Source organism: Abrus precatorius, unplaced genomic scaffold (genome assembly GCF_003935025.1).
Source record: "Abrus precatorius isolate BTA unplaced genomic scaffold, Abrus_2018 Scaffold8, whole genome shotgun sequence".
Classification (NCBI taxonomy): domain Eukaryota; kingdom Viridiplantae; phylum Streptophyta; class Magnoliopsida; order Fabales; family Fabaceae; genus Abrus; species Abrus precatorius.
This window is the reverse complement of record NW_020874428.1, coordinates 6,228,300-6,244,059: the sequence shown is the minus strand read 5'-3', so window position 1 is coordinate 6,244,059 and position 15,760 is coordinate 6,228,300. Positions and strand designations below refer to the sequence as shown.

Below are 15,760 nucleotides of genomic sequence, written 5' to 3'. Positions count from 1 at the left end.
AACTTTATAATAATTAAATTCACTAAAGAAAATAACTTTTTCAAAGAAAAGTTTTTGAACTATTCTTTTCTCTTTAATGAATATTTGTTAAAAAAGTTAATACTACCTACACTTACCTAAACAAATTAACTAAGTTGACAACAATATGAATTTCTTTCTTTTTAGAGAATATCAGTACTTTGATATGGATTCTTTTATTTGAGTAACATAAATATTTATATTAAATTTTTAAATCTTTTATTTTGTATAAAAAAGAATTTTGAAAAAAAAATTATAAATTGAAATATAATATTACTCAAATATTCAAATAAAAAAAATTTGTCCATTCAAAAAAATAAAATAATTATAACTTATAAAAGAACTATGAACTTAGTAAAAAACATAAGATATGAAATTACATAAAATAAATAGTGAAATCTTTATCTTAATCAAAATTTTATAAAAGTATCCACAAAAAACTTTTTAAAAACTAAAAATGAGTTAGGTTTTTATTTTCTTAAATTTTTAGTTACTTCATTGTAAGTAAAAATTTATTCAAACAAGATTATATAAAATTAAAAAAATAAAAATAATTAAAAATATTAATAATTATTATAATAGAGTTTTAAGCTTACTTGTTAAAGACTTATTTATTATGAACGTTGTTAAATTTGATCTCTCAATCCTACGAGAAATAATAGGTTATATATTTATCTATAAGTCATATCTTAAAATATAACTCTCGATAGGTAAGTTGTGGAGCAACTCATATGATTATATAATTATTAATGACTATAGAGAGAACTTAGCCAAATATATAAAATGTTAAGTATTAACCCTAATTCCCTCCTATAATCTTCTCAAGCCTCTCAATCTAATCTTTTTAATGTTGTTTCTCCTCTATTACCACCTACATGTCACGAAAAAAGAAAGAAAACACATCTAAATAAGTTAGAAGAGTACACCTACAACGAGAGTCGCGTAATTAGTAACAAAATTGTGATTATTTAATGAAACATTAATTTTGTATCACTTCTTTCTTTATTTATTAGCTGTTTATTAATTTATTTTATTTATGTGACAAAATAATTTTTTAATTTAATTATTAACTATTTATATTTTTGTAGGATATGTTACTAGAGCAAAACTCACATAGAAACTTTACACTTGTTGGACATAATGACATTCTTTTTGCTGCTATTGGTCAACTTGAACACCCTGATCATATTTCTATTGTTGGAAGGGATGTGGGTATTCGACAATACTTTGAACTAAGTACCCAAAAAAGAAAGGAGTAGTTACATGCGATGAATTGGAGACAATTAAAGAAGAGATCAAATACGATTTGAGAGCTGGTAGGAATTTGTCTTGTTAGGTCTCTCTCAAGGGAATATAAATTTCCAAACTTGTGTTCCTAAAGCCTCTCATCCTGAAAAACATATCAACACCAAATGGAGTTATACCCCAGTGGATCTAGCTGAGAATGTTGTCAATCATAAGTGTAAGTTGTTTGTAGAGGGTTCTCTGTAGCTAGTGACATATGACTCAGTGCACAAGTTGGGCCATCAAAAAATAGATGATTGTTCACTTAGAGTAATGGTTGAACAAGTTGAAGATAATGATACTCTTGTTGTCCCTATGCTAACTGAGGAGGTTAGCATAATGAGAGAAATCCCTTATTCAATTTTCTATTGATCAGGTATACTTTCTTTTAATGATTCCTTATATATACTATTTGAAATTTAATATCTATTAAGTACATCAAATTGTATAGTAAAACTACAAAGAATATTAGGTGCTCCAACTTGATGTACTCGAATGCTTATGTCTAATAGCAATGAAGTTAGGAAAGGAACCCTTGCAAGTACAGTTTGAAAATAACTGGTAATGCATCATCAATCCCATTATATTTGACACAAAAGGACATTTTAAAAATTACAATGAGTAAAGAAATAATTTGCATTTCAGTTATTCAATTTTGGTTAATATAAGTTCATTGTTTTTTTTTTTACTGATATGTTAATTAAATGTTAAAGCACCAATACTTAATTTTATATGACCATTTTGTAGTTACCTACATCAACATTCATTTTCAAAAGGTATGAATGCTTTGTATGGATTTCTTTACTCTCTTCAAATTAAAAGCTTAAGGAACAAGTGTGAAGCTATCCAGATATGCATTCAAAGAAGGTTGTGTGAAGGAATCAAGCATTAATACCTTAACTATTTTATTATGGGTAAGGTTTTGCTAATGAACATTTTCATATAATTAGTTTTACTTTCTCTAATGACCATTTTGGTTTGTAGGAGCCATTGACAATTGTTTATAATTTGTCCTAAATGTAACGAAGTTGTCTTTTTATGCTCGTGTGGAATAAGCCCAAGAAAGAAATAAAAGTCATTATTGATGTGTAAGTATATAAGTATACTTGTTATAAATTATTTTATATGTTATATGTAATCAAATGGTCACCTAATTCACTCTTATGATATCTTTACCCTGAATAGATGTATGAAAGCATACAATGTGTTGGTGGGTAAACATATTACGAGAAAAAAACCTATATAGATTTACCCATGTGTATGTTTAGCTATTCTTTTTGTTCAATATTTAATTTCTTTTTAATTTTAAGTAAATTACTTATTATAGTCTAATATTAAATGCTTGTTATTTTTCTTTTAGTCACAACAAAAAAAAAGAGAGTAGAAGGTGTGAATATTATGTGGTGAGACATATAAAAATGGTCATCACAACCACTATTACTAATTCCTAAATTTTGATAAATATATTTATTACTTATAACTTTATAATATTTAAAGTTAATATTTTTTGTAATTTAAACTTGTAGATATTTAAAGATGGCAATCCAATGCCAAAAGAGAAGATTAAAAATATTGGGCTAATTTTGTTTTACATATTAGTAATTTTTCAAAATATTTTAGACATTACAATTGATTTTAATTTATATAAAAATATTCATTTGTACATACTATTTTTTTATTATAATTATAATATATATATATTTTGCTGTGTCTAAATTATATTTAGATTTTAAGTTTTAAGATATAATATAAAATGAAAAGTATATTAAAAAAATAGAATTTTTATATAATTATGTTTAAAACCAATGTAAAATCTCTACATGAACAATGATTTTCTAATCGATGTAGAAAATTATTAGTTTCTACATCAGTTGTTAGTAAAACTGATGTAGGATATATAGATTTTATATTATTTGTTAATAAAATTGATGTAAAAACATCAATTATTAATCAATATAAAATGTGACAACTTATTAAATTGACTGAATTTATATTAATAGGAGAATTTATATAAAAAGTCATTTTTAGTTTACCTAAAAATTATTTTTGTGCTAATAGCTCATGTAACGGGTAGACATACCGTAACAATCTGGCCAAACTCGCACCGATTAAGAAGAACAAACTGTGTAGCGGGTGGATTGGGATGAGTTTTGGATCAATATTTTAAAAATTTTAGTTTACAATGGATTTATATGGTCAAATTCAATTTTAGATTTAAGATTTTTTGTTATCCAATTCAATCTGAAAAAATGCAATTCTATTATGCGCACTGTGAAGTTGCTAGCATAATCTAGTAACCAGTGGGCTTTCTATCATTAGAGGTACTGGTTACGTTAGTCTAGAACATCTTCCAATCATTTGACTACTATCTAGAATCTTGGAGCCGTTGATCAGTGTGGCTATATGTTGTACTTTACTAGAAACAAACATTATGCTTGATGCACTATTGATAAACAAATTAGTAAGTGTACCAAATCGTTTGCAATAACAATTAAATTTTATTGTCTACAAACAAGAATATCTCTAGTTGGGTGATAAACGGTGTACAAATTCAATGCAAAAAATTAAATATTATCCATTAATTAAAATTAACATAAACTTTAAGTATTACTTCAATGTGAGAATAAAACTAAGTGTAAGAAACTAAAATAAAATGACAAATAAATTGTAGCATAGAAATGAGTGTAAATTCAACAAAACAGTTAATAATTAATATATTGAATTAGGAATCCTTAATTCTTTCCCTTTGTAAAAAGTATGAATAACCCAAAATACAACTAATCTAATGGTCAAATTTTCTTGGTACCTAATATCAATTCCTTGATTAATTGGTTCTAAACCAACTCCCAGTTCCTAATTCTTTAGGCAATCAAGGAAAGGTTAAGATTAAGTTAGAAATCAAAGTGACTACACCATTAAAGATTCCTATTTCTAGGTAACACATAATGAGCTACTTAATTCATTTTCAATAATAATTCAAATGTTTCAATTAGAAGATTCTCTTTATCAACTCTGAATGCTAAGAAACATTAAGTTTAGGGGTTAAATAAGTTAGAATAGAAGTAAACTAAGTTATATCTTAGATTTATATTATTTCAATGAGTTAAGAATTAAGTCATCCATCCTCAAGCCCTAATAAAATTAGTAAGATATTGCAGAAATAATAAAAGAGAAGAAATTGAAATAGATTTTGTAGAAATAAACATCATGTTTAGCTGTAAGAAAATTACATGAAATATAAAATGTAGGAAATCACTGTTTCATTAAAGAGTAAAGAGAATGAAGAGATATAACCTTACTTCCTATCAAAATCCTATAAAGAAGAAATGACTGAATAACATTCATACATAAAAGATGTACAAAAAATCTAAAATTCTGTGCCTAAAAGGTATAAGAAAAAGGTGATGTCTTTAGCAAAAAATTCTATTTTTATATATTCTGTCAGATTTGTGTCTCCACAATCAGCTATGTGTGTGTCCATAAATTAGCCCTGTAATATTTCACTTCCTTCCACTCGATTCAATTGCAACTTACTCTTTTAAAACCTTAAAAAAAAAACTACAAAATATTAATAATTGAACAATTTAGTGCATTCCAAGAATAATATCTTTCTATTTAAATTTTCAGTTAATTATATTAACTTAGATCATTTATTCAATGAAAAGTGCTAGAAACATTCAATTTACTATATGAGTTAATAACTCATCAACTATGCTTTTTCTACTCACCCTAAAAGGTTGACTGAACTATCTGTTGACTCTCAAGGATCTGTCATGAAGATGGGTCGCAATTTTTCTATTCCCTTCTTTCTTTGTCTTTCTTTTTCTTTTTCATTGCAAACCAAGTTGATGCTCCCACATCCATAGCATGAGTAGTTAAAGCAAGTAAATAATATGAAATTCAAGTTAGCAATGAGATGGGTAAAGAAGGGTGAGTGTAATGATTGTGCGAAGCAAAAAAAAAAATTTAATATCTCAGACATTTTAACTGAATAAAATCACTCATCAAATTCACTCATTATTTTAACAAAAGTCGCCTAATTCGGTAAATATTTCAGACAAAAATGAAAGTTAATATGCATGATCAATTTTTTTTTATCTGAAACCGACTGAAATTTATTGGTGCACGCCCTCTTACTAATGTAAAACTTTTATTTTAATTTAAAAATAACACTAAAAGATTTGTCCTTAAATAAATCGAAGACCACGTTGGATGGAAGTTGAAAAGAACACTTTGGTATTCTACCGACAATCTTAACTATGTAAGAAATCATGTGTTCAATCACTATTATGAAAATGATTTATTGACATACTACTTTTGTTTATATTTTTTTAATGGTTGTTGATACGAGGTTTTAATTATAAATGACTTGTGTCCTAACTCTCTCCAATGCACACAAGTTGATATACATAAATAATTTAGATCCTAAAATCTTGAAAAATATGAAATGATTATTATGGAGTAAAAAAGACAATGTTTATTAAATATAATTAGTAAGTGATCAACTATTCATAATAAATTAACATTTCATAATATATATATAATATTTGTATCATGTTATTTAATAATAAAATAATATTCAAATCTATGTCCAAGAAAGAAGAAAGTTAAACTTAATTAAAACTTATATTCAGTTGCATTCTCCCTGCCTCTCTTGTGCGACTGAAATGTAGATTCCATTAGACTCGTGTGTTGTATCTTTCTTTCTTTTCACGGTACCTTAAAGTTATAGTATCAATTTTAAATATACAAAACTAATTTGAAGTTAAAAATATTTTATCAAGTTGACCCAAGCCATTTCTCTGTTGACCATATTAAATGCTTTATTGCTTTAAATTAAAGTTTCCAATAAGTTGCATTCACGTGTACTATATTTCGTGCGTACGACCTACGACAAGGAACAATCTTTGTCCATTCACGTCAAAATCAGCTATTGTTTCATACTAAATTCAACTAGTTTGAGAGGAGAAAATTATGGTATAGTGTCTCTTTAAGCGTTTTCTGCACTTCATCCCAATTTTCAATTTGCTTTGATAATGGAGCAGTATGAATCTTCACTTGCTTGCTGTGCATATCTCTATACGGCAATCTCAGAAAATCTTGAACATCTTTCAGTTTCTGAGGATGAAAAAAACCCAAGGTCAAATTATATCCCAATATGGTTGAGTTTTGATCCATGACTGCGTAAAATATATTGTGTTATGATAAATGTATTTTTACACTTTGCTATGACAACTAATAACCCAAAAACCAAAAAATTTTATCAATACATTATCATTATTACATGATTACTTTATAGCATAAAATTTTATGTGGCCTGACAATGAGTCAAAACTAAACTATAAAATAAAAAAAGATAATTGTGGAATTGTGGTGGCACTGGAATAGCACATGCTTTTAGCCTTGGTAGACTTACCGTGCGATTTTTGACAAGATCCTCGTAGTAGAGAACAATGTGGCGAGTGTTCTTAAAGTATTCAATGCATTTTGTAGCTGTCTTCTCTGTTTGCTTTAGCTCTTCCATCAGCAACGTGGTATTGATCCATGGCCTGTATTTGGCGAGAATTCCAGCCTGCCCAAGTAGAATTAATTTAACAGATTCCCTTTTGTAGTTAACACTAATTAGCTAATGTTTTGCTTTACATAATTCTAGTATAAAAGTTACTTTTAGTTAATTAACTTTTCTCAACATACAATAGCATAATCCAAACATGTAATACAAACGCAAAGACACATACCACTATGGAAGAGAGAGGGAAAGAGACCTCTAATGTGGAGTGGACATGAGACTTGTGGGTTCCATTCAGTGGCTTTGTATCTTTATCATACGAATTTGCTAGCACCGATACCATTCTACGGAGCAAATTCCTTCTGAAAAGGAATATTGCTGAAACTCCTCTCCTTTCGAAGTATTCCACTATCTCCTTATGATGCTCCATCAAACCCTGCCAATATTGAATAAAATTTAACATCACAACTTTTAAATTTGTTTTTGTTTACCACAAATACCTTCACTCGGACACAATTCTTCTTAAATTAGATAATATCATTATAAGTGACAAATTTTTTTCTAAAATAAATTAATGATAATTGATTTATATGTTCAATAGAAGTATAAAAATTTATTAAGTGCGTAGTAATTTAAAAACTCATTCATAAGTTTAACTAATAACAATAAACTTGTGTTAAAAACTTTTAAATGAGTTTTTATAAGAGAACAAATCAGTATAAAAAATAAATAAATTTTCTTTTATCAGTTAGAAACAACTTATGTTTTTATATTTTTTTGAGAAACTTTTTCATTTAACCTTTTCTAAAATTTGAGAAGAAAAGTTATTTTTAACTTATGAAAAAAAATTTATTTTATTTTTATATTAATTTTTTAATAAAAACTTATCTAAAATTTTATCCAAATTGAACTTAGGTCTATTTTAAAAAAAAGTAGTTTAAAAGAACTTATTTAATAAATTTTAATTTATCCAAATAAATAAAAATTCACAGGTTACTTTCACAAGTAAAAATAAATTTTCTAAGCACCCATAATTCATGATGGATCATGAAGTTGGGACACACTTCAACTAGGTATATAAAAGCAATTCTATGTGGTCATGGTACCAACCTGATTAAGCATCCACTTGTAGCCCACAGCTGCGGAACATTCATTTTTAGAAGCACTAGTGAACCAATCAAGATTGTACACTTGATCCATTGTCTTCAATATTGAAGAAACATTCTCCCTTCTTTTGGTCACAGAAAATATCTCTCCATTCGAGCTTACATTAATATGACTGTTCAATAACGTCTCAAACCATCCACTTCCAGATCTTTGCATTGTCAAGATGCAAAATAGACGAACGGGATTGCAAGCACACTCCTCTCTGCTCATTCACCAATCATTATATATAGCTAAATAATCAAACCCACATAACAAACCGGAGCCAAATTTAATACTTGATTTTATACACACACCACACTGAAGATGTATTTAGTGAGAAGAGTAAATTTTATATAAGAGAGTAAGAAAAGTAAAATTGGACCGTACAATTATAAACGATCAAAATTAAAAGCTTTGGAAAGTCACATAATCACTTTAAAAAAGATAAAAAAAAACTCAGACTTATATGTATTTTAATCTTGATAATTCATGATAAGATCTAATGTTTAAGATTTTGTTCTCGAGTTTCACATAAAATGGACCATATATAAGCATCTACCTGCTGTGAGTTTTGGGCTCTGGATAATGCAAGTAAGGGACTTCCCACTCTTCCACACCAGAAAGGTGACATGAGTGGTGGTTGATGACCTTAAGTTCCAATAACTTGGTATTTATGCGAACCTTTGGTTGCTCTAAATTAAAAGAGCAAATGTATACACCACAAGTTGCAACGATGAGTAAAACTACCAACCTCAATGTTGATGGAAATTTTTTAATAGATTTAGTGTCCAAGGAGTCCTGTAATGGAAGAGTTACAAGATGTCACACTTGCAAATCAATATTGTACAGTAATGTGATTAAGACAAAGCATGAAAAAATAAAATAAAATAAAAAAAGAACATAGTAGCAATGGTAGTACTTTTCTCACCTTCTTGAGGATAAATATTTGTTCAATCATGTTTCAAGGTAAAGAAAGACAACGACAAAGACCCTCTTCTTCCTCCACTGTTTATATGTCCACCCCTTTGTTCATCTCTATGTTTCTGAAGTTAGATTCAGCGTTTCGAGGTTTCCACGTGAAATTCAGCGTTGTTCAAGCAACCTGGTCGTGCCATGGTTCCATTCTTTTCTATGTTTAACTTTTAACTTAAATTACACGGCGGACAGAAATAGTATATGCTATATTTATGTTAAGTATGTGTTGGTGTATATTTAACTGTCGATACTTTCTCTCGAAGACGACAGAAGAAAAAAGGTATACGGTTTGATTAAATTCCATGACATGAGAAAGAAACAAACAAAACAGTGGGTCCACAGTTCTTTCTTTGCCATATCAATTTGATTTAGTAACACAAGCTAATGGGCAAGCACTTAGCAAGCCGTGCATCAGCAAACCAAGTAACTTTAGTTTTACGATGTAGAGGGAATAGTATTTTAGTTTCTAAGTAACTGTTAAAAACAAGGAAAAATTACATTCCCACATCCTAAGATTTAATAAAATTTTATCTAGTACAACTCTCCTTTTCTATATTACAGAAAACTTAGGTATTATTTTGCAAATACTGTTAAGGTTGTTTGATAATCAAAATTAGAGTTTTATTTTAGTAAAATATTTATATTTAATATTATAATAGATTACCCGAAGTAAAATTCTAAATTCGATTAGTAACAGCATTTAAGCAATTGCATCCAAGTTTTGTCTCGTTATATTACTTTGACATTCTCTGATTTATATAAATGCATAAAAAATTAGAGTAATTTGTATAATTGAAAAGGTATCAAGTGAAATTTTAATTAACATCCGGAGGTGTAAGTATAATTCATCTGAAAAGAAAAAAACGATAGTTGAGTAAACTTTTTCACTTTTACATTGATATTTGAGTAATAGAAAAATTTGTAGCTTGGTTAGTAATGCATTGAGAAAGTAAGGTCATTAATATTACAATTACTTACGGTCTTTTTAATATAAATAATATAATTTTAAAAATTATTTTTAAAATAAAATTAATTAAAATTTATTTTTTTAAATTTTTTTTGTTACGTGACTACGTGTATTGGAGTTCTACGAACAATACTAATTAATTTTTTTTTAAATAATCTCGCACATATTAAAATGATACTTACTTTTTATAATAAGTATCTTTTCTTTTTAAACGATAGTATTATATCTACTTTTGGCATTAATTTAAAAATATTTAAAATTATAATTTAATAAATATTTAAATTTATATTTTAAAAATACTTAAAATTTAAATTTAAAAATATTTAAAATCATGATTTAAAAAAATTAAAATTATAAATTTAAAAAATATTTAAGATTATAAATTTTAAAAAATATTTAAAATTATGAATATAAAAATAATTAAGATTATCTTTAGAATAATCAATACTGAAATTAAAATAAATATCTTACAATTTTTAATAATGTTTTAAAATTTTATAATTTTAATGAGTCAGATAATTATAAATTTAATTTTTATTTTTATACATGTTATGTCAACTAAATTTATTTTAACTAATTTCTTTACTAAAAATTAATACTACAATTAAAATTAAATTTTATTATTCTTCATTTAATTTTATAACTTAATAAATTATAAATATAATTTATATTTTTATAAAAAATATGTCAGTTAAACGTAGCCCAACTTTTGTTTTTACTAATCATTAATACTACAATCAAAATTAAATTCTTACAATTTCTAATTTAATTTTTTAAAATTATAATCTTAAAATTTAAATTTAATTATTTTTAAATTATTTTAAAATCGCATTTGACATGTAAACAGAAGTATCACCCATAAAAATAGAGATGACACTATCGTCTGAAAATGGAAATTACTCTCTGCACCTAACATGTGTCATCGCAGGGTTCTACTAACAAACAAAATTGCAAAGGGCGCGTGCGAGGAACCGAATAAATTTCTTGATAATGAAACTTGATGAATGAAGTCAAGAATCAGTAGATGTTGCCACTCAGATTGGCAAAGCTCTTCAAACTTTTCCTAATGTTCCACAGGAAGATTCATTGTTCAGAGACATTCATAGAGTTGCAACACAAATTAAGGTTTGACATATAATAAAACGCGGAAAAGAAAAAAAGAGCATCTGCGAAACGCTCGTTACTCCTATACACGTTACAAATTTTATACAGTACAGAATGCTAAGGAAATTTTCAACGGAAGCATAATGAATGTCTAACCAAAATGGAACTTTCAAGACTCGAGAATATTTAAGTTACAAAGGATTCAATAGTTGAACTACATATTAATAAATAGCCAAAAAATATAGTGCAAGTAGGAAATAATGGCCACAATACGACGGAAAACTTCAGTAATACTGAAAAATCTTGATTATTTTGGAATTTCCGAGCCTGGAATAATTCCCACTAAGTTACATCTGAGCTATGAAGTGAGGCCACTCCTTTTGTTACATGTGTGGCGAAAACAATTACACCAAGGTGAGTTCTCTATTTATTATGGGGGGACTCAAAAAAATTACACGAATATGAGACGTTATAATAGTAATACGCTTTTTCTAACATGTACACGAGGACACAGAAAATTAGCTGCAAGAAGGAAAAAAAAAAAAAGGTTCCCAAGCTACAATTCAGTCAAACCCCCCTGAACAACACAGCATACGCAAAGCTAAATGGCACATGCTAGAATCACAGTTCTTGGGGTTAACCAATAAAAGTCCAATTGTACAATCACACAATTTGTACATACAATGTAATGTAAGAAGTAGGATGCTCTAGAGCAGGATGACATGATCAGTGTATTGTTTTTCCATTTAAGCATGAGCGAAACAAACAGTTCTCTCTCTGTTAAGGATTGAATACATTGTCTAAGAATACATCAAATATCATTGAGTTGGGGCTACTAGTCCTCCATCAGTTAAAGGCCACAAATTCAACAAGATAAAGGAAGACAAGGTGATTTTAGAAAGCTTACCATAAAAAAGATGTGTTGTTTAGAAAAAGAAAAAGAGAACCAGAGGTCTATTTATGAGACAATCAGACGAACAATCTGTCCCATAGACCGGAATACCTTTGTAGTTTCTTTTAAACATCTATTCTTTTCATCACGAGACCAATGCTGCATGAACCACAAACGAACAAAAACAATAAGAATGACACAGCATCTAAATATAATACTAAAGCCACAATTATAGGATTCTTAGTAATCAACCTCTGAAAGCAAGTTGAGCTTATCACGAACACCTTTCAGCAATTCAGGAACATCTCCTTCCCATCTGTAAAATTCCAGCTCCTTACCTTCCAGGAGCTTTTCAGAAACCTAAAGGCAACAACATATAATAAGTATCAAAAAGTTCTTGATTGTCTCACAATAAGTACATAATTGAATTCTAAGTTAACTACAAGATTTCAGCACCAATTAACATTGGAAAGACATTATATATATATTTTCATTCCTACAAGGTTGCATGAGTTTGCAGAGGCCTATATGTGCATATCTTTATGGATCAAATTCAATAGCAAGCTAACATTCAATATATCTGCTGAAATTAAAGGACAAGATCCACCCTCCACACCACACCATATTCTTCAAAATGGCTTAATACCATGCTCTATATTATTCAAAGTTCCAAAATCCCTTTCAAGGGCCATTATTCTCAAGAAATAATTGATTACTCAAATACCTACATAATACTTGTAATCAGATTCTCCTTTTCCAAGCTAGTGCAAATGAAATTTAAAGTCTTAAAGGGAATCAGAATCTTGAGTTATGGACATATAACAAACTATTTTGCACTAGATTTCTCTTATGGGCCTGCCTCATGTTATCAACTTTCAAACACTCCCTTCACTTTTAATCCAGAAACACAATCAAATTATCTACAAATTACATCACTGACTCACTCACAAGGCTCCCTGACCTAGCTCTTCTATTTGATCAGTGTCTCTCTGGTTGAAAAATGATACCTAAGAAAATCACATTCTTTATATGACAATGTATTGCTGAAGTGTTATGTTTCAATTGGAGAGACAGAACTAAGGTAGAAGGGAATGTGTCCCTTGCTTCCCTTTCAAGACAGGTAAAAGGGAAACGAGTACCTACCTTCTTTGCAATGACCTGACCAGCAGCAATATGAGAAAAATAGATATTGTAGAAATGGGAGAGAAACAAGGGTGTGCTTCTCTCTGCAAGTTCCTCCAAATATTTGGCATAAGTAAGCCCTGCAGAGCTGGGATTTGGAATCACACTTCCTTCTTCCTCCAACCTTTCCAGATCCCTTGAAAGCCCTTCTGATCTTTCCAACCCCGTTTTCCTCATGTATGCATCTGCAAATTCTCATCATAAAAAATTCAAATCAATTCCTTTTCTATCTGTCAACTTAAAAAGAAACAAAAACAAATTTAATATGTGAAAGAATAATATCAATACCAAAGTTATTAAAGTCGAGAATTTATGTATAGTCTTAAACTTAAATCATAGACTTCTAAGCGTACACCTCATACAAAAATACTATTAAAAAGTCATAATAATGGATAAAGTACAGTAATAAAGTTAAAATCATACTTAAATAGCCAAATCATATAATAATAATGTGATTTTGGAGTACTAATTGTAAATGTGTTGTTTCACAACTTGCAGAGAAAGAATAAAAGTGGTGCCCTATTTCCAATTGGTTTTATTTTGTTGAGAAAATGCGATTTTCTCTTTGTTTTGTTGAACTCGTAAATTGGGTGTAAACTCACTAGTTTACCTAAGTTTACATGCAATTTGACACAATTTTTTTACCAAGATTATAAACTCATTTGAGTTTGAGTTAAATCACAAGTTTAAAAATCATGAACAATACTAAAAAGTAATAATAAAACTAGAATTAATTATTTTAATATAAATAACTATATAAATGATTTCATTAACATTAGTCATTAAGACTAATTTTAAACATTTAAAAGTAGTCAATTTTTAATGAATAAGAAAACATTTGTTACATTTTCACATTTTTGATGTAATAAATATTTTCTTTCACAATAAAAACTAACCATTTTTAACCACTTAAAATCAATCCCAAGAAGTAATCTTAATGTTTTCCATGTATAAATTACATTTCTTAAAATATATGTTACTTGATGCATAAAGAACGAGTAAATCACTATTTTAGTTCCTGACTTAATAAACTTTTTCTCCCTAGTAGCACCTAACTTGTATAAAACATTAGTCCCTGCAGTCGACTAATATTAGTAACAACTAATGAAGTTGCTTATTTGACACACCAAAACCTGGCAGGTTAAGTGGCACATCACACTCCAAACAATGTCATGTGACTCTTAGCCGGGTAAAGGAGGAGGAAGGAGGATTGATAAAAAATCCTCCAAATTGGGAGAACTTAAAAGCATGGGCTTAAGAGGATTTTGGAGGGTTTAAAACCTCTACTTCTCATCTTAAAACTCTCAAACAAGAATTATCACCAAATAAGCCTTCTCCTTCTCTCCATTTCCCTCTAAAAACTAACTCCCAAACAAAGTCTTAGGATGATAATTATGAAAATTTACACTCAAATTTACAAAATCCTGAAGTTATCATTTTCTTCCTCATTTGCCTTGAACCTCCATTAGGTCCATTACCCGACTTCCAACACTCGTTCAATTGGCAGTTAACACGCCAAGTTAATACTTAACGTGCCACATGAACACTACACTTCTATTAAGTGTTATTGCTATCAACTAACAGCAGACACAAACGTGATAGACATTTCAAGAATTAAGAATGATAAGCGTCTCAACAACTTAGAAAGTAAAATAAAATCGTTATTAAGTTCGAAACGAAACTAATAAAAGTTTAAAAATGAATGGAGGTATTGTAACGCCACGGCAATCAGAATTGAAATTGTAAAAAATAGGACTTACAAGAGACATTATCGGATTCATCGACGAGGCGTTCGAGAGTGGTGAAAATGAGGTGGTTGTCAACCAAGTAACGGAGGAAGCCATCCATGGAGGGGTGCCACGTGTCGGAATCCGGTTGGTTTTGGGAAACGGTGACGTTGCGGAGTCTCATGGCGACGAACCTCATCTCTTCAGTGATGCCGGTGGTCTCTCCAGGGTACAGCCTCCGATACCTCTTTCTCTTCTTTACCGTCGGTTTAGGCTTAGGAGTGTGAGAGTGAGTGAGAGTAGTAATTGGCGTGTTGGTGCTTGCTAATGTTATCGATGATAACCTGCAATTGCACTTGGGAACTTTTTCTGGGACTGGGAGTGGGAACCATAGTTGTCGCATGGGTTTCGCTGTTAACAACATCACTCGTTCCTATTCCTATTGCTACTGTCAAGACTGTCCCTGCTTTCTTCTTTGCAGATTGAATGTGTTGTGTTGTTTATAGCAATTATTAATTAAAATTAAATGCGTTGGATTTTACATAACGATTCACAGTATAATGCTTCGATGAAGATATATGTAAATTACACGTTACTCGTTGGATGTTTTTGTCCTTTTATTCAATTACTCTTGTACAAATATTTCAATTTTCTTCTTCACTTCAATTTTTTTTAAATGTTTGTTTAAATAAATACTATTTCACAATTGGGATTTAAATTTTCATTTTCTTTTCCGTTCGTGGGATTAAATTGATTGAACTTGCAATGTGCAAAATTAACTAATCTAATATATTTTCTGTGAACCTTAAAAAGTTACATACTCAATACAACTCACAAAGTATGAGAGGTTGATGGTGGAAAGGAGGTTTTGTATCTAGAAAGACATTCTAATATTCCACTCAGTATTTGTATCAACGGCAAATAAATTACATAATCATGACATAATGTGTTGGTGG

General features: G+C 29.0%; 2 protein-coding genes across 3 annotated transcripts; both read right to left on the bottom strand.

Moving 5' to 3' along the window:
- Positions 1-6,255: 6,255 nt before the first annotated feature.
- LOC113874143 lies at positions 6,256-8,915 on the bottom strand. The gene is made up of 6 exons (XM_027512364.1): positions 8,886-8,915; positions 8,517-8,755; positions 7,922-8,180; positions 7,068-7,247; positions 6,719-6,874; positions 6,256-6,420 (listed from the first exon to the last, which is right to left on the bottom strand). The coding sequence occupies exons 1-6, from the start codon at positions 8,913-8,915 to the stop codon at positions 6,256-6,258; spliced, it is 1,029 nt and encodes a 342-aa protein (XP_027368165.1).
- A 2,131-nt stretch (positions 8,916-11,046) lies between these two features.
- On the bottom strand, positions 11,047-15,297 carry LOC113846852 (probable inactive heme oxygenase 2, chloroplastic). Of its 2 annotated transcripts, XM_027475546.1 has the most exons (5): positions 14,838-15,274; positions 13,039-13,262; positions 12,148-12,255; positions 12,007-12,054; positions 11,047-11,380 (listed from the first exon to the last, which is right to left on the bottom strand). In XM_027475546.1, exons 1-5 carry the CDS (start codon positions 15,226-15,228, stop codon positions 11,351-11,353), a joined length of 801 nt encoding a protein of 266 aa, XP_027331347.1. In that variant the 5' UTR covers positions 15,229-15,274; the 3' UTR covers positions 11,047-11,350. The 2 variants fall into 2 exon arrangements, with proteins under 2 accessions (XP_027331347.1, XP_027331348.1); XM_027475547.1 differs by lacking the exon at positions 11,047-11,380 and having other exon boundaries at positions 11,471-12,054; positions 14,838-15,297.
- Between the last annotated feature and the right edge of the window lie 463 nt (positions 15,298-15,760).

What these genes read in the sequence shown, in the direction of transcription:
- LOC113874143 (XM_027512364.1), bottom strand. Translation starts at nt 8,915, where the DNA reads ATGATTGAACAAATATTTATCCTCAAGAAG. An exon ending in ATGTCCACTCCACATTAGAG is followed by an intron (nt 6,875 to 7,067) that starts GTCTCTTTCCCT and finishes CTACTTGGGCAG; the next exon opens with GCTGGAATTCTCGCCAAATA. An exon ending in ATCTTGTCAAAAATCGCACG is followed by an intron (nt 6,421 to 6,718) that starts GTAAGTCTACCA and finishes TTTCATCCTCAG; the next exon opens with AAACTGAAAGATGTTCAAGA.
- LOC113846852 (XM_027475547.1), bottom strand. Translation starts at nt 15,228, where the DNA reads ATGTTGTTAACAGCGAAACCCATGCGACAACTATGGTTCCCACTCCCA. An exon ending in GTCAGGTCATTGCAAAGAAG is followed by an intron (nt 12,256 to 13,038) that starts GTAGGTACTCGT and finishes TGTTGCCTTTAG; the next exon opens with GTTTCTGAAAAGCTCCTGGA. An exon ending in AGCTCAACTTGCTTTCAGAG is followed by an intron (nt 12,055 to 12,147) that starts GTTGATTACTAA and finishes TGGTTCATGCAG; the next exon opens with CATTGGTCTCGTGATGAAAA.